The sequence below is a fragment of the Lytechinus pictus genome, chromosome 7 (assembly GCF_037042905.1).
Source record: "Lytechinus pictus isolate F3 Inbred chromosome 7, Lp3.0, whole genome shotgun sequence".
NCBI lineage: Eukaryota > Metazoa > Echinodermata > Echinoidea > Temnopleuroida > Toxopneustidae > Lytechinus > Lytechinus pictus.
This window is the reverse complement of record NC_087251.1, coordinates 26,293,838-26,317,385: the sequence shown is the minus strand read 5'-3', so window position 1 is coordinate 26,317,385 and position 23,548 is coordinate 26,293,838. Positions and strand designations below refer to the sequence as shown.

Genomic DNA, 23,548 nt, shown 5'->3' with positions numbered 1-23,548 from the left:
GTCGGGGGAAGAGGGGCTGGGGAGGAGCTTATAACACTTAGAAGAAAAGGAGGAGGCACATAAATGTACCAACTAGAGCAGGTTTATTAATCTTTTTCTTCATTAAATAATTCATTCATCAATCCATCCATTTATTCGTTTGTTCATTCATTCATTTGTTTACTTGTTTATTCTGGCATTGGGGACTTTACAATTATCCTTTTTTTTTAATTCAAACTGGATTGGTTTCAAACTAATCACTTCCTGGTACCACCCCCCCCCCCCCCTCCCTTCCCAAAAAGCAAACATGTGTGAAAACGAATCTAAAATAAAAGATAAAGTTTAGACAGCTAGCTAGCTAGGGACGTGAGTATACGTACACAGTACACGTACGTACACGTACACACAGACTGTACTATAAGTACTACTAGTACTAGAATAGACGGAGTCGAATGAAAAATGAGGCACAGACGGAATTCATTGCCATAGAAATGAGACGCTAGGAGGTCCTCGGAATAAATAGACCTAGCGACATGGGCTTGCTCTGGGGTATTTGTTTCTAACTGTTTACAGATATCGGTCGATTGTTTCAATACACGTTTTATTTCGTATTTTCTCCATCGTGTGGAATACCAGTAGCTGTTATTCAGTTATCAAAGAGGCAGCAAGAGCAAGACGAACATGTCATAAAATGACGATAGTACCGGTATACTACAGTCCCATACACTGATTTACACGTGAGTAAATGAATATGTCCTGAAAGTGTTTGTTTTGCAAATGCAATGATGGGTAGCGATTTATAATTCTGTCTTAGAAAGTTTTGATTTAATTGGTCTAACATTAAGAATAAAACCTCCTTGAAAAATCAATGAAAAGGTAAATATATTTGTCTTATTATGTAGTTTGTTGCCACGGATTGACAATTGTAGCTACATGTATGGACCTCATAGGCGACATCAGTAGTATTTTTGGTTAGAAATCTCTGAGAACAGGATATTTATATATTATATCACAAGTACAAGCTATATTCCTTTCTCTTATTTAAATTATAATTTTATAGTGTAAATGCATCGTTAGCAACAACAAAAAATGAAAGAAATGAAGGGGAACTTACATTTTCACGGCTTTTTCCTGATTTTCTGGGCAGCTGCTCTTCTCTTCTGACTCGCGATCGAAGCTGATATGAAGATCACGTGATTCGCGTTCTCGTCAGCTGATCGGTTGGTTATTCTTTTCGTCAGACGTTAATAATATATATTTTATAATGCTAGCATTCATCGCTAATTTAGGTGAAAGAGATTGAAGTTAAACAGCGCCAGGTCGGAATCATAATTATTTTGGAAGAGTATTTATACACTCGATCTCATACCTGACGTAGACGGCGCTATTCAACAAATGCACAATCTTCAATATAAAAAATAAAACAGAAAGAACGCCTTGAACACAGGCCAAAATGCCTAACGATTTCTCCGCGGCATTAACAACTATCGTAAAGGGCGCTCCATTTATCAATAAAGATGGATGCTAAGCTGTCTATGGCGACAAAATTTGCCGCAAATATTTACGAAGAATTGTGAGAAATGGTCTGAAAATGCAACAAAAGAACCGGTGAGTACCGATTAAACATTATCAATTTATTTAATAGAACATATTTAATGACTACAATGTAACAATTTCTAGATAATATTGCTTAGTTCTAAGCTAGGGCGGCCCAAATGCGCGTGAGTGGAGTCCCAGTTTATTAGCACGGGTAAGTATTGGGGTGTCGCCTAGAGTGGTGCAGTGTAAGTTACGTTAGAATTACTCAATTAGATGTTATTTTCTTGGTTTTTTTTTTCAGTTTGACAATAGTTTGAGCCTAAATGAAATTAAAAATTCATACCAATTCAACATTGAGAACGGGAAATTGTACTTAAAGTCCTAAACAAATATGAAAAGAGGATGAGAAATAAGTGCATCCAAAATTACACCTATTCATTTCTAATCGAGGGTCATGTAGAATTAACTAATCCTTTTGTTATAACTTATACAATTGAGAAAAAAATAGTTTGGGTCATCTACTACCCTCAGTCTCACCTCTATACATTGGCATCACCCCTGAATGAATGGGATTGTAGAATTCTTATGATGATGCCTTGTTATGCAATTTATGTTTAAATTTTATTGATAGAATCGATTCTGACTATGAAATCAGTTGATGCCAGTCTACTTGACAGAAGAATAAAAAAATAAGTAATGGAAAACTTTTATCACGTGGGAGAGAGATTAGTACAGGGTTAATTTATTTAATGATTCTCTAGTATAATTTTTATTTCATTATTTTTTCTTTTTGTCTTTTTTCGGATAGAGATAGCGGTAATAAAGTTGAAAGAGGAATATGTCTACAACTCATAAATTCAGCATTCGCACACCATATCCGATCTCACAAAACCAGTTGAGCAACAATGGCACCTACTTGGCTGTTCCATTCACTAAATCTTCCATTGGGGTTTGGAGTCTGCAAAGCTGGCAGTCAAAGGTTATTATTAACTTCTTTCTTTTTAATTGTATTGAAATTCAGTTGAATCTCAGATCAGATACCAGAGTACTCCCTCCCCTCAAAAACAAGCCTAGAGTCGATGCTTAAAAATCATTCTAGTAGATCATCTTTTCTCTTCAATATAAATTTGGTAACTTGTGTATTAAATCATGTGTTGGAACTTTGTACTTTAAACTTTTTTTTTATTAGTGTTTTTCTAATTTGTATTTTCAGTAAATTAAATGTTGTATTACTTATACACTTAAATTTTTTTATCTAATGATTTCCTTTGTTAAATGCTTAGAGAATATGTAAATTTTCATGAACTTAACCTATTTTTTTTAACCATCCCAAGATATTGGACCAATGCTGGCAAGAGCACATTTTTTGTGCTGCTCCAAAAACATAAAATAGTTTAATTCACTCTGTCAAGAATGCAGTTTCATTTTATATTCTGTAAAAAAAATGTTATTAGTTTATGTCCTCTTTTCAGCACTTGTTACTATGCATCCTTTTTCTTTATCTTTTTTCAGTTTTTAATTTTAAAAAGGTACCAACCAACGCATATGTTATTAATGACACTAATGACTTTTAAAAATTTGAAAGACAGGAATTAGAGTCTGTGGTGTTACATTTTATATTTCATTATTCAATTTAATATACAAACATCATACCTAGTATATCTATCTCTGTATTTTTTTCTAATCATTATTATTTTTAGTACGATATATAGGTATTATGGACAAACTTTATGCGTGAAATAAACTTGTTGAAAATATTTGTTTCTTGTACAGCCCTTGGAGTTGGTAGCTCACAAAAGACGAGTGTCTGCTATTGCATTTGGCTTCAGACACAATCCTACTCTCCTCTGCACTGCTGGATCAGATTACATCATAGTGTGGAATATTGAGAAATCAAGGGAAACCCATGATACAGGTGAAATCTTCATTCAAATTTCAACCTATCTATAGCCACGGATGAACATTTGAGACAATATATTATAAATCAAGGTTAAGATAAGAGTCGGTAAAGTAAACTTGAGTAAAGATATTGAGAGCAAAGCTGTCATGCTTTCCTGTCCCCCTATAAAAAAAAGAACACCCACATGTTATTCAATGCTTGAGAAATACAAAATGCTAAAATTTGAATTGTTATGACTTTTGTCTCTTTATTATAGTTTATATCATATAATATTTTCAATTTATAATAAATGGAATTTTACACTAAATGCATTTTTAACTCATAATTTCATTAGAATGAAGTGTTCCCAACCCACCCCATCTCTTATCAAATGAAGACAACAGAATAAAATTTGTCTGTAAAATCTGAATGTTGGTGTGTTTGAAAAATTTTCAATATAGAAGACTAAATTGAAATAGACTTTTCATTGGATTGCAAAATTACTGAAGACATGAAATGACTATGTGAAGTATATAACTAGTACAAGTGCCATAGCATGCAGTGTCATATTTTTTTTTTTTTAATCGCCCTTTTGATTTAGGTCATCAAATAAGGGGGACCATCATAGGCACCAACTATGAAGAACCGCAGTATGTAAGCTTTAATCCAGATGAGAATCTGGTTGCTCTGTGTGTGGAGAATGAGGTTCTTATTCTAGATGCTCAGGTAAGAAATTTGTATGGCTTTCTTGGAAAGTTCAGGGCCCTGTTGCATAAAATTTACTTTTATGATAGCTTCGCCATCCAATGGTAACTTCTATGGTATCCTTGTTTGATTGGCTGCTGAGCAAATGGACAGCAAATTTACCATAATTTTTTTAATGCAATGTAGCCCAGATTGGGGAAAAAACTACAATCAGTTTACAAGTTCTGATATATTCTCCATCTCATTCAGAAATGTTATGAAGTTTCCTGCAACAGACTGTTCTCCAAATGCACTCATCATGCAAATATGACAAAATATACCTTATATTATAAAACACTTCCAGTGTGTGTAGTCTTTGAATTTGTGTGTAGTCCTGTATATCCTTCATATATTTTTTGTGAGCAGTGCAACTTACTTTCAGGGAGAATGAGTAAATTTCCTATCAATTCAGAAAATCTAAAATTTCTCACCCCATATACCTTCTCAATTGCTTTAAAACAGTTTCTTTGACACAAGAATTATATGCTCAGAAAGCACTCAACCATTAAAAATTAATATTAAAATTGAATGCAATCAAACCTTGAGAATGGATGAATGCTATAAAAAATATTTTAGGAGGAATTAGATCTTTATTTTCATCTTTGTATATTATAAAGATTAAAAAAAGCTTTCTTATCCCGAGATATTTGATAAAGTATTCTATAGAGACTTGATCTTTCTCTTCCATTATGATAGAGGAGTGTGTAAGTTTTATCTACCTGATCAGTTGTTGGATTGATGTGACAGTATTAAAAAACTACCGTACCCAAATACACTGCTATATATAGAACTACTCAAATTATAAATTGGTAAAGAGTATTTTTGGAATGTCACATATTGTATTTGTTTTTCAGAGAGAGAGGCTTGATACAAGGCTAGAAGGTCACACTTCTCTGGTGACCTGTGCTGAGTTTTGTCCCCATTCACCGGACACTGTGGTGTCTGCTTCTGAAGATAGAACATTCAAAGTAAGTTGATTTATTAAGAAAATTTAGGGAATTAACCTTAAAGCACGTCCTAAGATTCGGTAAAGGGTCAGTAATGTGAATTATACTTGAGTTTCATCTAAAATCTCAATCTTACAAATGTTTAGTGGCCATTGAAACTAGTTTCAACAATGTTTTGTTTAATACATTTCTCTGGAATATATATTTTTTTGTTTTGATTAGGTATGGGACATTGCAACGCAGTGCCTCATCTACCAATCCAGTATAATATCAGGTTTGTAATTTGAAATTGTAAGCTTTGTTATCTGTCAAGTTTTGGCAATGAAAATCAATTATTAGATTTAAAAAATAAAAACCCTCTTTGATTAAGAATTACATATTACCATATGTTTTTTTTATTTAATGGTTTTGACTTTGCTTATAAAGCTAGGCCAAACAGTAAATAAAAGGGTTGGTAAAAATTATCATAAAAATCACAAATTTTTTACAACTACTGCATAATGATCTCAATAGACATATTAATTAATTTGTTAACTATGCATCATAAGTGATTTCAAGAATAAAATTTTACTTTCGGTCATTTTGTTTTAGTGAAAGTACATTAAATTGCATAATGCAGTACTTAGTCATTTTCATCAATTTCCCACTGAAGCAAATTGCTCTAGTTTAGTTGCAGATAAGAACAATATCTTGAGGGCATTACCTATTAATTCATTGACTACTGAAATCTGTGATTTCTAAAGACTTAAATGTATTACAAAGACCACTAGGTATCTCCAGTCAACTTGATAACATTCTTCTCATCTTTTTTCCCTCTCAGCTTCTCCATTTATTTCTCTCACCATTGACCCTTACTGCCAGTGTGTAGCATTGGGAACTACAGATGGTCAGGTTAGTTAATGATGTTAATATGCCTAGTTGGTTAAAGGCCTACAAGACCGAAGCCTATGTGATCAATAAATGTGTTACCTTCAGCAGTACATCAGTACATTTTTGCTTTGATATACTGTGCTAATTAAAGCTCTTACCCCTATTTTATATGGGGCCCTTGGCTTTTTCAGAGCAAGCTTTGGCAGGGGGTGAGTTTCATTAACAGTGTGCTTTAACAGGGGGGTAGGTCTCATCGCAAATTGTGTTTTGGGGATCAAATTGACCAGCTTCCAATTGGTTTATGGTGAAATATTTCTATGAACATGGATTTGAAGAATCTTTGAGAAAAGAGACAAAACAAGACAATTATGAAAAAATTGTGCAAGCAGGCATTCTGTTTCATTGACTCTTGGTCAAGTGGTTACACTCCAATATTTTCTTGCCAATGTCTTATTTTCTCTTTTTAAGTTAATGTAAAATAAAACCTTCTGTTATATGATGTACTCTTTCCATTCTGTCAATGGAGCTACTTCCAAAATTCTGTTTTAAGCATGTGCATGTACATACATTAATACTTGATGTGCAATATCATTCCTTATTGCATGGTCTAAGTAATAATGATGATTAAAGATAATAAATCTATTAGATTGTGTTATTCATGAAGAAAACAGAGATATATTACACTCATCTTCACTTTGTGTAATATTCCCTAACTTATAATTTTTTTTTCTGTTATCTGATGCTGAGCTATCCAATATAATATAATTATGCAATTGCAGCATAGGGGTATTAAATTGACAATTTTAATTATTACACCACCCACCGCCATCCAACCCCTTCTATAAATTCTGAATTAAAATTTGTATTATATTTATTCTACTTGTAGGTCAGGATATATGACTTATCAGAAGGAAAGGGATACAGATGTCTACACCATATTGATATAGCAAAACATATTAGACAACAGAATAGGCTCAAGGCAGAACAAAAGGCTTCAACTACGTCACAAGGTCTTTATTAGTTTTACTCAGTATGATTGTGTTGTTTGAAGTTTGTTAATTTTGTAATCCTTCTAGATAATATGATTTTAGTTCATTTCTATTATTCATGATAGTGAGATATCTGACATTTCTCATTGTGTACAGGGTATTGAGCTGAGCAAACTTTCTTTCTGACAAGAATTTTCTTCACTTACATATTTAAAATATTGTTTTTTCTTGAGTTTTCAATTTTTAAGAGGTGAGAAATTACTTGCATGTATTCAACTTTACCAATGTCTTTCCCTAATAAAATCAATAACGGCAAGTAACCCCATTAAAATTTCTATTGTAGTTCCAATTACAGTAAATAAACTCTATTTATTTAATGCCTGAAATAGAACCAAATGATGATATGTGGCTTTGAGTCCTATCCTAGGGACTTGGTAATATATGAAGACTATTGTCTTTTCAGGTCCTGCTACTATCAGTAGCAAACCATCATGGAAGAAACAGGAAACAGACCAATCCATGATCGATGGTGAGGATGACGACGATGCAGTGGAGTGTGGGGAGAGCATCCTTGGTCTTGGGTTCTCCAGCCCCAAAACGGCGCCAAAGGCTGGAACAAAAGAAAAGGGTGATCATTCTAATGTTCCTGCATTCCTCTTACCAGACACCTCTCTTGTAGAGTAAGTACATGTTTACATTTCATTATATTTCTTCTTTGTGTTGATGAGTATTGAAGATATGCAAAAAAAGAAAGTCAATCAAATTGTTTTGAGAAATTAGTGCAAAATCATTTCTCAGAATTACATGGACAAACTCATGAAAACATTCAACCATGTCTTCTAATATAACAAAAGGGATGTGATGTCATACATTTTCTGTGCAACTCTTAAAATTTGAACTTCCTTTTTAAGCTTTGTATCATAATATTTCAGTACATTGTTTGATTGTGATATGATTATGATACAGTAGACAAATTGATGTTCTTTTGATTGAACACTTGAATTTGAATGCAAACAGTATGAAATGTTTCTAACAATTACCACTTATTTCCTTTTGCCAATCAGATGCTTAAAGCATTGAATATTAGTTTTGACTGTAATATAGAAAGATTCGTATTTGTAATTAAGGGGGGTATAGTGAGATGATGCCAAAAGTGAAATAAAGAGGATAGAATATGAAGATAGGAAAAGAGAATAAAGAGTTTTAGAATTGAATATCAAAAGATACAGAGAAAGAATTGAAAGTTGTTGTGCATCACAATACTATACCAGAAGAAAAGGATGAGAATAACAAATAGAGTTACAGAAGAGGAATAAACATACACCAATTTATATTTCTAAAAATCCTTAGAAATACAGGATAGCACCATTTATTATTATATTTAGATAGTATTGGCAGAATAATATTTGTTTTATCTCCTTCGGTGCTTTTGTAGAGAACTCAGTGATAGTACGTCTCATCTAATGATAGGAACTCCAGGTGCCTTAATCCAACTCAATGCTGCTAGCTGTATGGTAGAACAGTATGTTGACTTCCAAGGTAAGTAGTTTCACTTTAATAGATCATGAGATGTATCCAACAGTGTCCATTAGAACGTTTAAATTGAGGCCATAGGGTAAAGTCTTTGACTTTGCATATGTATTATCTGTCATGCAAACTTGATTACCTGCACTAGTAAGGGGGAGAGACAAACAGAAGTCACAGTGAGTCGATTCACTTACTGCCTCCAAACAGCTAGTAGCCAATGATTATTATGATGAGGAGGGGGATAATGATGGTAATGATGATGACGATGATGATGATGATGAGGAGGAGGATGATGTTGATGATGATGATGATGATGATGCTGCTGCTGATGATGATGATGATGATGATGAAGATGATGATGAGGGTGATGATTATGGTGATGATAAAGATGATGATGATGATGATGATGAAGATGATGATGAAGATGATGATGAGGGTGATGACCATGAGGAGGATGATGATTATGGTGATGATAAAGATGAAGATGATGACTCTGATGATGATGTTAAGGTTGACCATGAGGATGATGTTGATGATTTTCATGATGACGATGATGAATGTGATGGTGATTTTGATGATGTTTATTATTATGATAATGATGATGATCACAATGACATTTTTCAAACCCAGATATATGAGCAGAGTCTGTATTAACTGATTTTTTTTTTTAACTAAAACTTTTCTTTTTTTGGTAGGACCAGTGCAATCAGAGGAAAACATCGATCAGGAGGATGTAGTTTTAGGAGTAGCAGGGAATTATTCATTTTCGTCAAGTCTTCAGCCATCTCAGGTAATGGCTAGTAATTGTGCAGAAATGAAATGCTTGACAAATCAGGACCATGTTTCTGAAAAGTTATTAGTAGTAACAGTGTACTTGCTATTGTGAACTAATGGAAGTTTTTCATTTGATGTACTAAAAACATATTTATAATTTAAAAATGTAATTCTTATTCACTCTATTTTATCTTTAAGCCCCATATTCTGAACTATGGTCTAACTCTGTACTAAAAATTATGGGAATATGATATGTCGAATTTTGTGTACATTGTATGATGTCTTCTGTAACTTTGTACTTTCCCCATGCTTAAATAGTGGAGAAAACTATTCTAGTTATTATTTTTTTGAAAGCTATGAAAGAATTGAGCAAAAAATGTAATGATAAATTGAACCTCTACTGCTAGAGATTAGTGTCTGTAATTGGCTATCGTTTTTAAAAATGAACCACATTTATAGATCAGAGATTAGATAAAACCCGAGTTCACAAAACAGGCATAAGAGTCTAAATTTACTTAACCGTGTCAATATCCTAGGTGAACAATTTATCCCCTGCGGCGTATTTTCATCATCAATTGATTCTTTAACATGCTCAAACTTGATTTAGGCTGAGTTTTCTTAATATAAATCTGTTGAAATGATTAATAGATAAATACTATCATATATTCTCTAACCAGGTAACATGTCTGATTGGTAGTCTGTTCCACAACTCTGTACACACCCTGACCATCAGATGTGATGTCAGTAGGAAACCAGAATCAGACCCAGTCAACAAGCTCTCTCAGATGATGGGTAAATCCTTGGATATCAATGCTACAGAGTCAGATGGAAGCAGCGCTAAAGTCTCTGTCATTCCCAAGTAAGTTGTATTGAATGGTTAATAGCAAAATGAGTCATTTTTGTTGAATTGGAAATTATACAAAATTTATGGTACTGTTAACAAGGAATATTTTACACTATATTATTTGTTTATTTATTACTTATTTATTTATTTATTTTTTTTTTTTGGGGGGGGGCTTTTTTCATAGCACATAGATCATTATGCTTGTTAATACACGTTTGCACATACATATAGATCTTACTTTCCTTAAAATTTCAATTGGTGTTCTACTCAGCTTGGAGCTATAAAAAATTGTGTGACTGGACCCATATGGATTTGGGGCGCACAGGGCTTCTAAAAAAAAATTACGGGAAAATACACCTTGTATTAAGTGGTGGTGACCTTTTACTTGTTTTCTTGCCACAACTATATTTTATAAAACGTGACACCCCCCCCCCCCCCCCGGGCCTTGTCTCTGTATATTTTTTATCTTTCAGTGTACCCCTTGCTGATAAATCATTCCTGCGTTCCGAACTGGTGCCCAAATCCAGCAAACAGACAGCTTCTGGGTCTACGACTAAGAAGTCTAAATCAGCAGAAAGTAAGAATACAAAGACCAAAGATCAGCCTTTGACCTTCAAGACTAAAGTGCGTTCATCAGGGTACACAGAAACTTCTAGGTAACTGATGTGAATGATAGAATTTTGGCACCTTGAAATATATGTCACATCTGTTTGCTTGAATCCTGCTCAGTATCTTTCATAACAGCTTTCATACATTCCTCATTGAATGGGATGATAAGCTAGAAAATTACAAAAACTAATGATAAAGATTTGAGGAATCCAGGAGGAAGATGCAGCTCTTATTTTGTTAATGTGCATTATTTTTTGTGTGTTCTCTTTATATTATGAATGTTCATGTTAAAAAGGAAAGTCATTTGATTTTAAATTGCAAAATCAAATTTCAATATGCCTGGATGCATCTTTTTTTTGTCTCTCTCTCTCTCTTTCCTTCTGTCTGTTTTTTTTTCTGTCTCTCACAATTGGACTTTCTCTCCTATTTCTCCTCTATTTCTCACTTTCTCTTTCATCTTTCCCTCTCTGGCAGAGTAACTCTTTTTGTTAAATTCAGGTTAATTATTCTTTGTTTCCTCATTTCAATAGGCATTGTTTTTTTTTGAAAAATGAGTTTGATGTTTTGTTATTTGTCACAGTGAAACATTATTACACACTTGTTAAAAAAAATGAATTGCCTTTTGAAGGCTATTATATTGTATGCTAATATATATATTAATGCTTCAAGTAATCCATTGCTCCATGTATTAGTTTGTAAAGATGTTTTTATTACATATTATTATCTTTGTTTTATTTTTTTCAGAACCAAGATGTTTACTCCCCAAACTAAGCAGACATCAACTAAGAAGGCAAGCAGCTCATTGCAGAAATCCTCCTCTGCTCCAGGAATGAGGTAAATGCACATTTACTATAAGTGATATATTCAGTATCACTTACCAGTATAAATAATGGAATATAAGATCTCAATAAGCAAAAAACTGCCAGTTAACACCATATATAAGACCTGAAGGCTGTAGAGCTCAGTTGTCATGCACTTTTGAGGAAGTGAAGCTTTATAGGAATTTTTTCCTATTGATATATCTTGTGTTTTGTTTTAGACTAAATTACTAAAACTACTCAAGAGGATATCACACTTTTGAAAGAAAATATATAATTTGGAGAAAACTTGTAATTGAAGAAAATATTCATTTATGTCGTCGGTTATGTATTAATAGATTTGGGGGGTGGGGTCGCAGGTAAATTTATGTGTTGAGTCATCATTAATCTGTTTCTATTTATTTATGGAATTTTTATGTGGGACTTTTTCTTGAGTTTTCTTCAATAACTATTTCAGTTTGTGTTTCTATTTTGTATTCATTTTTTCATTTTATTCAGGTCATTATTAAAAGAGTATCCCATTGATTCTGAGCCCCCTGAGACTCTGAAAACCAAGCTGGTCTTGAGTGAACGAGGGTCTCCAATCAATGCAATCAGTTTCTCTGGTAAGTGTTGTGTTAAAGAATTTAATGTCAATCTATATACTTCATGTGAAGTTTTTTCCTATTTGTGCAATGGCATTGCTACTTTAGGCTCAGGTAATTATTGAAATGATGGTTATTCACATTTGTCTCAATCTCCATTTCAAATTGACTTATTGATACTTATTGAAAGATTCCTGATTATAATTTACAACTTTTTTTTTACAATATTGTTCCATTTCAGATATATTGAAGAAGATCTCTGCCACTTTCTGGCAGTGGAAATATAAGATCAATAAATTTTACATGTATTCTCCTCTTCAAAGTAATCATCAGCAACCCCTTCCAGAAAATGACATCTTGTCAGGAGCAAGATTTTAATAGAAAAACTCCATTTTGAATGTGATGCCCATATTATCAGATCAAAGCACCCATTCAAGCCAGCTTTGGAAATTACATTATGTATGTTTTTGTAATTTCCATGGCTCTTATTTTATATCAATATGAATTCATTTCATCATAATGAGTTGGAAACTTAACATCGATCCTGTTTCATACAGCTGTTTGCAGAGATTAGCAACTGGTTTATGAACTGCCAAAATGGCCAGAGCTCAAACATTTGACAATTTATAAATACATTTTTAACTATTTAATTTCTATTTTGCCAAAAATTATATGCTCTTATAAATATGTGTTGAAAGTAAAAATGCCAATGTAAATCTGCATATTGTAACTTTACCTAATGAAATTCATTGAAGTGTTAAAACCTTGGTTTGGCAATAATCGTTCATAAATTTATTTGTTTGCTCTGTGAAATAACCAAAATGAATTTAATAAATTTTAGTACATATTTTAATTTTCACATGATAAGGAATTTCAACTCTATTCTTAAATTGTTTAATTGTTTTTGAACCATTATTTAAAGATGATGGTCAGAGTCTAGCCTGTGCAATGGCGGACAAATCAGCCCAGATTCTGAAGATGCCCCTTACTGGCAAAGGAACTGCGTTCTCAGGTATGTTAAAGCATATTTTTATAAATCACAGGCCAGTTACAGAAAGAGTTGCAATCAAATGCAACTCCACAAATCAATCGCAACTTTATTATCAACCAATCAGAAGCAAGCATATGGGACTTGTGCTTAATTTTATGAGTTTCATTTAAAGGCGATTCTTTCAGCAGCAGGCCCCAGATATTGTTCTGTTGAGAATGCTGGTTCACCATGTGGTCAGTCCTTGTAAGAGTAAAGATATAAAATATGGAATAATTTAGAGGGAAGAAATTATCATTATTAGAGAGAGTAGAGTATCTTTCCATGAAACTGAGTTCTGAAACTGAAAAAGAATGTGCATGTGAAAAAAAGGAATATATGAGATTAGAAAAGTCCTTGTTGTCAGTGTTGCGTAGAAGATGAGGTGGGACTGTTTAAGTAGGTGCAGCAATGATAAGATGAGAAGGCTCAACATCCCTTGCAGTTTGTCAGTTTTTAAGACCACATTGTGAACTTTAAACTTGTCATTATTCCTTCTTCCGTGAACATACTCAAAGGTCTGAAAAAAATATCTCCGATGCTCTTAGAAATATGTTTTTTTATACCTATTATTCCGTGTGTTGTGACATATTTCAAATTTACTAAGGAATTGTACAGTTGTATTCCTGATAGGTAATTGAAAGGAATCCACATGAGATCCCCCCCAAAAAAAAAATCACAGCGTTTGCATTATTGATAGTTAAATAAAAAGTATCCTATTAATTTTCATATGTTTGTTCATTTTTTATGATTTAAGTATCTTGTTTTTCTTTGTCCAGCAAGTCTAGGTGTTGGTGATAGACTTGGGTGTACTACTTGTTCATAAATTATGTTTTAAAAAGTTGTTGTGTAATTAAACATCACGTTTTATTTGTTATTTAATAGTGGAATATACATTTTCAAACATTACATGGGATAGTCATAATACATAATATAGTTGTCACATGGTCATTTGTAACTAAAACTCTTTAAAATGATATGATAATACTCAATGCAACTTTGTTTAAACGTCACTTCCTCTTCCAGGTCATAACGGTGTATTAAACAGTGCAAGATGGAGTCATGATAACCAATGGCTATTAACTACATCAGATGATAAGACGGCTCGGGTATGGACCAGAGGGCTGGCGGATCCTGTCATGACCTTTGACCGGGTCAATAACAACTTTGGTTCAGACAAAGAGAAACCCACCATGGGTGACAAAGTAAGAAAGATCATTGGACATATGTGATTCATATCGCCATATCAACACCATCACAATGTATTCTTTAAGGATACATTGTTACGGGTTTGCGTTGTCCTGAATGCTAGCAATCAGAAAATGGAATATGATAAGAAAAGGCAAAATGTATCTTGAAAAAGAGATACTATTTCCAGTGCAATATGTGTTGCTGTTCCTGAATAAAAACCATCCCACTTAAGCTATCTGATCATTACACTCAAAATTGGCAATGTAATAAATACATTAAAATCACTTTGTTAATGCAAATTGGCAACTTTTCTTTAGAATTTTGCTATTGTCATACATTTTGAATGATGTTACAACCACATTTGATTTTTTTTTCAGAGTTTATCTATGAAAATGAATAGAAAATTGTTTAATGTTGTCAATTAGAGAAGCAAATGCAGATTAATCTTGACCTTATGAAAGCTGTTTACATCTATGAAAAGATACAAGGATTTTATCTTATTTTTATTTTTGTTATTTATATGATTGAATGATGCTACTGGTTGTTTAATCACAACTGGATTTTTCAGAAAAGGCCCTAGTTGTTTACTTTAATGCACCTTTTTCTTTTACAAAACATTTCATGCTATTAGTTATTTTCATTCCCTTTGTATCAATTCTTATTTTCATCCCAGTATCTTACATCAAAATGATTTTAGTGATATATACTAATCTACTTGTTCTTATTTTTGTATTTCGTGATGCAGAGTAATCCACTATTTGAAAGAGAAATCAAGCTCGGTCAGTTCTATTATGTGGATCGCTTTGTATTGTTGATGTCTTCTAGTTCGCTTTTCATGTATAAATGTCATCTGGATACCAAGGTGGATGACATTAAAAGGTAAAGGATATTGAACCACTAGATTTAATTCTTGACATTTTTAAGGCAAATCCACTTTTCTTCAAGACACATTTCTGGGCCCTGTCTTACAAAGAGTTACGATTGATCCAATCAATCATAACTCTATGGAAATCCATCAGTATCATAATTTTTTCTATAGGAAATTTGCACAATGTCCTTTGTAAACAAAGAGAAGCACAGTGAATTTTCAAGAAAACAACGAATGCATGAATATACATCATAGTTAGAAAATATTTTGAACAAACATGAATAATACATGTTGACGTTGCTGGCCATTCATAGTTGTGATTGATCGGATCAATCGTAACTCTTTGTAAGACAAGGCCAGTACTACAAGCATAAATTTGAAAAAGAAAAATGTGCACAAAAATCTCCATATCAATGAGATGGGCATTAATTGATGCCAGTCAAAAGGGCATTCACTGCCATGGTTCTTGATGACCTTGGTTTAATTAAAGCCCTGAAACCAAAACCAGCAGAGTATTTTGGTTATAATGGTCCAGTCTTCTCGAAGAAGTAAAAAGTTCACTATCCCTTTATATATTTAAATATAAACTTAAAACATTTCTTCTACAAAAACTTTAATTCCCTAGACTAAGTTACCTCAATCACATTTTATTTTCCCCTAGCCTTTCTCTGGAAAACTCAAACTTTTATTGACAAAATCGGGATTATATTTTTTTTATAACTTTTTAAATGATCCCCACATTTGCATACAGTATACTGTTTCTCTTTTTTGTCTGATTATAAATAAGTATTGTTCAGATTTTGGTTTATTGTTTCGTGTAGCGTATATTTTCCTTTTGCATTGGAATATTCATATGTATATATTGTACTGTATTCTGTAATACCTTCTTTACACTGCTTGTATTGTTCCTTTTATGGAGTGTGGAAATAAATGAATCAATCAATTTTGAAGGAATTAAAATTAGTTTGGGTGACAATGCCATGATGAGTCAGATAGGCGTTTATTGTCTTTTTATATAATTTAAATCATTGTTTTTCCAACAAAATTTCACTGCCAATCTCCTGTTTTTTACTTGTTTTCTTTTCAAGAAAATCAACATCATCATGAAACTCTCTTTTATTACTGTCAAAATTAAATGTTTAACATAAGTTTATTTTAATTCATATTTCTGTCTATCAGGTATCAAACTAATTCCCGCTACAAGCTTGTGAAGCAGTTTCAGCTGGAAAAAGCCCAGCAGATCACTGCCATGTCAGCTATAAATACCTTCAACTCTTGTATCCTTTGTAAACATTATACATGTATAGAACCTAAAATTAACTAAATTATATCATTAAATGACTTTGACAATAACAAAATTTTAATTATGCAGATGTAATTCAACATTAGTACTATCAGCACATTTTCATTTCTAAGTAGTTTATTTGCCATAATTAAAATGTGATAATTATAAACAATTATGAACCTTCTTATTTTGTCAGAAAAACGGTACTACATTTTTAGTCATCTCTAAAGTAGGATGTGTGAATAAGTATACTCCAATAATAATAGTAGTAGTTACATTTATATAGCGCTTATTACACTTTGTTTCTAAGTGCTTTACATTGCAATTATTATTAACCCGATCATCGGATCCTGGTATGCCCGCACACAGTGTATGCACATTATCCACTCCCTGGGGTGTATTCCGACAAGAGTTCCAAGACTCAATTGCAAGGCATGCTACATAGGTTTTCGCATCTTACCGGGTACCCTTTTAACACCTGGGTGGAGAGTGGCAAACTGTGGATTGACGCCTTGCCAAAGGACACAAGGCCGCGATGGGCTTCGAACACACTACCCTCTGATTGAAAGACAAGAGTCCGAACTGCTAAACCATGACGCTTCCACACAGTGTTTTGGTGTTGTAGATTAGGTTAATTTTTTTTACATCAAATTAAAATTCTGGTATTATACAATTGTATATACAGCCGCCATGTACTTATTATAAAAAAATATTTAAAAAGATTGGTTAGATTATATTTACAGGTGGTGCTCTACCATGTAATAATTAATAAGATTATGCATAAGATATCATGTATGCATTAGCACTTAATCATATTTTTTTGCTGTGATACTATCCCTTAACCTTATTCTTTACAATCAGACATTGTTTTGTGTGCTGGTTCTGATAAATCAATTGAAGTCTTGGATATGAATGTAGGAAAGACTGCTACACGCATCCCTGATGTTCAAAGTAGAGCTGTACATGCGATAGCCCAGAATCAGGTATGAGGACTGGTATAGTTAGTACAGGGCTAATCTTCTGTTGTATATTGCATGAGTAATCTCCAATGAAGGAGTGTCAATTCTTTGTAGTAACATGCAATTTAAGACTTTAAGAATGGGTGCTTTTCAATTCCATCCTGTTATGTGTCATTGCCACAGCATGTAATGTACATCTGTCCTGGTCTAGTGGGACATCAGGCCGATAGAATGTTCATCTGACTTTTCTAAATACCCTCAGATTTTCTTGAAGCCTGGCTAAAGCATGTCATCTAACATTCCAATCATACACAAGTAAGGTGGCCATTCAATCTTTTTTTAAGCCTTTGAATTCAAATTTGGCATTTGAGTGATGCTTTTTTATTTTTCTTTAAAAAAGGGTTCTTTGAGCTATTATCAAATTATCAATTGTTAATTTATCATGGCTTGAGCAGTTCTTAAATTGAAATAAGAATGGAGATAAATGAGGGTCGAACATTTAAAAAGGTTGATTATATTATGCAATTACCAGTCAGCAACATTTAGCTAGTCTAGCTCTCCCTGCCAAAAATAGATCCAAATAAAGGTTATCTATTCGTTTGCTTCTGTTAAGAAAAAGTGAAGATATTGAATATAAAATACATAATAAGTGGATGGTTTTAATGAAGAAGTTAAGAAAAAATAAAATTAGCATGCACACGCTGGTTTGGTCAGGTGTCTTAGACCACTCAGGTATGGCACCCCTGTCAGCTATGATACTTACATTTACGGGATGTCCCTTTATATTTGTCTCCCTCTAGGGGTCAATATATGCCAGTCATCAATCCAGTAGCTATGATCTCTTTGCAACATCCGCAGTCACAGATGGAATTAAAGTATGGGATCTAAGGTCAAATAAGTAAGATATTAATTTGCTTTTCTGATTTTCCAAACAATATTACAAAGAGAAAGAATGATTCTGTCATTATTTCATTTCATTTGAATGTACAACTGTGAACATATAAATATGGGAGCAAGGCTGTCGTGGAAATTATTCTTTTTATAATGAAGTTCTTCATTTATGAAAATGTTATGACAAAAACAAAAATGTTCAAGAAGTTGATAATCTTGCAAAACTTGTTTAATAAATATACCGTATGGGTACTAGTATTCAACCCGGCATAATTCAAAGATTTTGACATATTCCCCAAAATATTTAGAAATGGGGAATTTATCTTAATTTCACACCTTTTTTATTTCCAGGGTAATCTGTTGTCAATATTTTCTTTGTCAATCTGTCGACTGTATGCGCGGAGGATCGAATTATGCGGCGATGGCCTTTTGCACTGAATGGTATTCTATATTTCTATATATTTGAGGAAACTCTCCAAACGGGTTGAATACTAGTGCCCTTACGGTATGTCTTTGAAAGTGTTTTGCAAAGTAAGATACCAAAAATGAATTGGTGGATTATAAAGTTTAATAAACAAACAAATTAGTGAAATAATATATTGGTTGAAAAATGTAATTGCTAAAAAAATAGGTTGATTAATGAATACATTAATAAGTAATGGGCTAATAAATAAGTTAATCAACCAATATTTGCCCCCCTCCGTTCAAATTTATAATTGGAGAGAAAAACAGTGGAGAGTATCACTGCAATATTTCTTCTTTCTTAACTCTAAATCTTCTGTTTTTATTGTCTCTTCTTTACAATCTTTCCGTTAATCTCTTTTCAATAATTAAACATGAAATATTCTTTTTTTTACATTACGTAGATGTGTGAAGCACTTAGAGGGTCATCTTAACAGAGCCCATCATTGTGGATTATGCTTTAGTCCATGTGGAAAGTACATCGCTACAGGAGCTGAAGATAGATCCGTGAGTTAGCAATAGCATTCACGTTATTACTGTTAATTACTTTTAATTATGTGTCATTCCAAAGGTCAATATCAAAATATCTTTAATTCAATATTTCAAAATGTCTTCTGTTTTGGACTTGTTCGCCTGTATTCTGAACTCGGTTTTAATTTAAAATAAGGTCTAAATTTGTGGTTCAACTATTTTATTGCCAACTGTGACAAAAAATCTCTTAACAGTACTTGAATAATGTATCAGAACATTTGACGCTCAAATCATTTATAGCTGTCTGAGAGAGTAATAGTTTTCTCCATCATAGCAGCATGGGGAGAACAGTTTACACAGTAAACATACAGTGTACTAAATGTTTTAACATTTTTTGCTTCCCATAATTTTAGTAGAGTTTGACAAGGACCTACTTTAAACCAAACTTAGGAAAACAGGCCAATAAGTGTATACAATTCTGTTTTTGACGCCATTAATCAGATATGACTATTTATGCCTGGGATCAACATTTAATATTATCAAACAATGATGTGACTCAGTTGGGTGCTATTTTATTATGCTGTATTTAAAGTTATGCATCAAATAAATGGAATATCTTTTAGTTCTGAATCAGTTTCTTATTCAGCTAACTCCATATTGCTTTAGTCGATGTTCTCTTTTTATCAACGAATGACCGATCGTAGTTTTTTATATGAAAGACATGCACTGAATTGTACTTGATAAAAACAAAACAGCCACTAAAGTAAGACGAGAGGGAATAGGCGGTGGTTGCTTTGCACCTACTGTTGTCTCGCTGCATCAGGTGATCACTTACATTTAGCATGAGAGAGGCATGATATAGCTACAGTCTCCACCTAGATAAAAGGCTATGATAGGATTTGAACACATGATGCTCTGAGTCAAAGACAAAAGGCTGAACCACTAGACCATGATGTTTTGATGATAAAATAGTTGATTGGACAGGAACCATCAAGTATCTTACTACCCTCCTTTATTTGTTTCTTGTATTTATAGGCTTATGTATATGACTTGAGAGGTGGGACGTACTTGAGGAAGCTGTCGGGTCACACGGAGGTCGTATCAGATGTGACCTTTCACCCCCTCTACCCTGAGGTAAATGAGAGTGTGCAGTCAGCGCCATTGCTCTTTTCTTTCTGTCTCTGTTTCTCCCTCTCATTCTCTATCATCATGCCATATTGAAGTTAAAAAAAGGGTTTCTATTATACCACTGAAAATGGATTCTTCTAAAAATGTTGAGGATAAGTTTTGATTTATTTTGATTTCTGAATATATAAGATTTTAGGAAGTCGTTTTCTTGGATTTAATCTGCTTTAGTATTTGATAAATCATTCAAAATAGATATTTTCTGGCTTGAGGTATGATTTTAAGTACTTGTTTATATGAGGTAATGTGTTAATCTGATTTTGTGATAATTGGGATAGAAGTAATTATTTTAATATCTAATATAAATTACAGTTTATAATCAAAAGGGGTGTGAGAGTTCAGATTTTTATCTGATTTCAGATTTTTTTTTCCAGCTTATTTTTGGCCTTCCTCTGTACAAAAAGTATGGGAGCTCTTTCTATTTCAGACTTTTTCAACACTCTTCAGCTTTTTTCAGATCTTTTTATTTGTGACCACTCACACCCCTGAATCAATGAGCTTAAACTTGTGTAAGAGTTAGTAAGATTTGTAGAAAAGTTTGTCATTTCTGATAAGAATTCAGATAAGAAACAAGACATTATACTCAGTGAAGCTAGGCTTCATATTCAGGAAAGCACTTTTGACCCCTTCATTAATATGCTGCATTAAGAATAGAAATCATGAAAAAAATTAAATAGTTAATCATACAATATTTTTTACTTTTAGATGTAGCATATTCATATAAAGATAGTAAACGCAGTGAATTTATTTTTTCAATTGTATTTTTAAGCCCCAGTCACATATAGACCCCGGACCACCCCGGACCATCCCGGATCTGATCCGGGGTGGTCCGGGGAGAGATCCGTGTTGGCGCCTTGGGCATCCTTGGAGGTCCGGGGTGGTCCGTGTTGGTCCTTGAACGTCCGGGAGGCCAACACGGCAGTTTTTGACTGTCAAAAACATCCGGCGTCATCCGTGGACTGCCGGGTTGGCAAAGCCATCCGGGATGGTCCGTGTAGCTGCCGTGTAGGTCCGTGTGGCTGCCGTGTAGGTCCGTGTAGCTGCCGTGTAAGTCCGTGTGGCTGCCTGGAGTATCCTTGGCAGTCCGTGTTCTTTTTTCCCATCAAATATTTACAACGCTATTTACTTTATGAACTTTTCAGTAGTTGTTAAACAGTTGACACAAACATGCTCAATTTATTTATGATTAAATGGATGATTAAATGATTCAGGATATTTTCTTACGCTTTGGATATTGGCCCCAACCTAATATTTGTAAACTTAGTGCATGTATGAATATTTTTTTTTTCTCTTTTTTTTCTAATATTTACCCCAACTTTGTCTGTTATTATTATTTCACATTTCATTTTTTTTTAAATATGTTATATGTATATAATTTATGTAATGTACCTGTTACATCGAAATTGTACATTAAGTGTTATACTACTGCCCTGCATCGACAGTTATGCGTCATGACCTGGGCCTATCTTAATCTTTATTATGTTTTCTATTGACTTTGTAAATTTCTTTCCTTTATTGTGATTTCAATAAAGTGATATCAAATCAAATCGATATTAAATTTATCGTTCAAGATTTAAAGTACTTAACAACTACTTTTAAAACAGTAAACTGTGTTTTTACTGGTTAAGGAAGTTTTGAGTTTTGATATATTTTTTAAAAACAACATAATATAATGTTGCGACAAGGATGAGAAAAAATAAATAAATAGATAAATAAATAAAAAATCAAATAAATAAATATCAGCTCATTATTATGAACAGATTTTCATTTGCCGTGCTGGTCAATATAGCTGCCGTGTTGGTCCTTGAGCTGACGTGTTGATCCGTGTAGCTGACGTGTTGGTCCGTGTAGCTGACGTGATGGTCCGTGTTGCTGACGCGTTGGTCCGTGTTGGTCCTTGTAGCTGACGTGTTGGTCCGTGTTGCTGACGTGTTGGTCCGTGTAGCTGACGTGATGGTCCGTGTTGCTGACGTGTTGTCCGTGTTGCTGACGTGTTGGTCCGTGTAGCTGACGTGTAGGTCCGTGTTGCTGACGTGTCGGTCCGTGTTGACGACGTGCTCTGCCGGCATGGTCCGTGTAGATCCGTGTGAAGCTGCCGTGTTGATGCCGTGTTTACAGTCATCCGGGGCAAAGCTATCCCGGACCTCCCCGGATCATGCCGGCGTTGCCGTGTTGATCCGTGAGGATCCGTGTCTATATGTGACTGGGGCTTTAGATTAAAAAACATCTGGTGTTTCGTATTTCAAATCTTTCTATGCAGATTGTCACAGCAACGTTAGATGGCAAACTCCGGCTGTACAGTGACAGATGACAATGAACAAGACTCAAAAGGGTGTCGAGGGGCAGAGATTGAAAGGGGGATAGTGAAAGAGGGAGATATAATTAATTAGAGATAAAAAGGCCTCACTTTCATTAAACAGTAACAAGTGTATTTTTTTATCTATGACAAATTTGCTTAAGCTAATCAAATATCACAGTGTTTTGACTGTTTCAAAGGTACAGAGTGTGTATAAGTATACTATTGCCCCTACAAAGGGGTGTGTAGGATTAGTTATACACATCTTCAAAGGCATTAGTAAGAATTAATTGCACGATCACATTTAGAACAGTTCTTACACTATGCCTTTGGTGTTTGGACTGGTTTGTCAAATAATGATATACATCTCCATCTTTTAAAACACAATATGATAGACATAATAGGCTCGGGTTTTAGAATAATTTCACGATTTGAAAAGGTCAAAATGCCCTCAACCATGCCTCAGACATGTTTATACCTATTCAAAAGGTATTCTACCTTGTGCTTGTAATTCTTACAAAAATGCCCTTGATGGCCCATCATTTTAAGGATGATGATGAAGAAGATGATGATATGAATAATAATAAATATATTTTTGTTAATTTGATTGATGTGCTAGATGGTTTCTTCTAAAGAGTAATATATTAAAAGTGTCATTTCTCCGACTATCTATTTTCTGCCAAGACTGTCCGTCCATTTTTTTTCTTATTATTCCAACAGCAATATTCATTGTATGTATTTTTAATAAAATTTATGCAAATTCTATATTTGCATTATTGTGAGAAAAAGTGTGAATAAAAAACAATTTTA

The 23,548-nt window shown here is 33.5% G+C and overlaps 1 protein-coding gene across 2 annotated transcripts; it reads left to right on the top strand.

The window, feature by feature from the left end:
* Positions 1-298: 298 nt before the first annotated feature.
* LOC129265343 (WD repeat-containing protein 27-like) lies at positions 299-23,548 on the top strand. Of its 2 annotated transcripts, none has more exons than XM_064102356.1 (24): positions 299-716; positions 2,327-2,497; positions 3,292-3,433; positions 3,999-4,123; positions 4,996-5,109; positions 5,311-5,362; positions 5,909-5,979; positions 6,845-6,968; positions 7,411-7,627; positions 8,383-8,486; positions 9,170-9,264; positions 9,926-10,107; positions 10,566-10,748; positions 11,446-11,535; positions 12,018-12,124; positions 13,026-13,115; positions 14,157-14,335; positions 15,067-15,200; positions 16,369-16,466; positions 17,336-17,457; positions 18,234-18,331; positions 19,191-19,293; positions 20,293-20,391; positions 22,703-23,548. In XM_064102356.1, the coding sequence occupies exons 2-24, from the start codon at positions 2,357-2,359 to the stop codon at positions 22,751-22,753; spliced, it is 2,721 nt and encodes a 906-aa protein (XP_063958426.1). In that variant the 5' UTR covers positions 299-716; positions 2,327-2,356; the 3' UTR covers positions 22,754-23,548. The 2 variants fall into 2 exon arrangements, with proteins under 2 accessions (XP_063958426.1, XP_063958427.1); XM_064102357.1 differs by having other exon boundaries at positions 324-716; positions 2,333-2,497.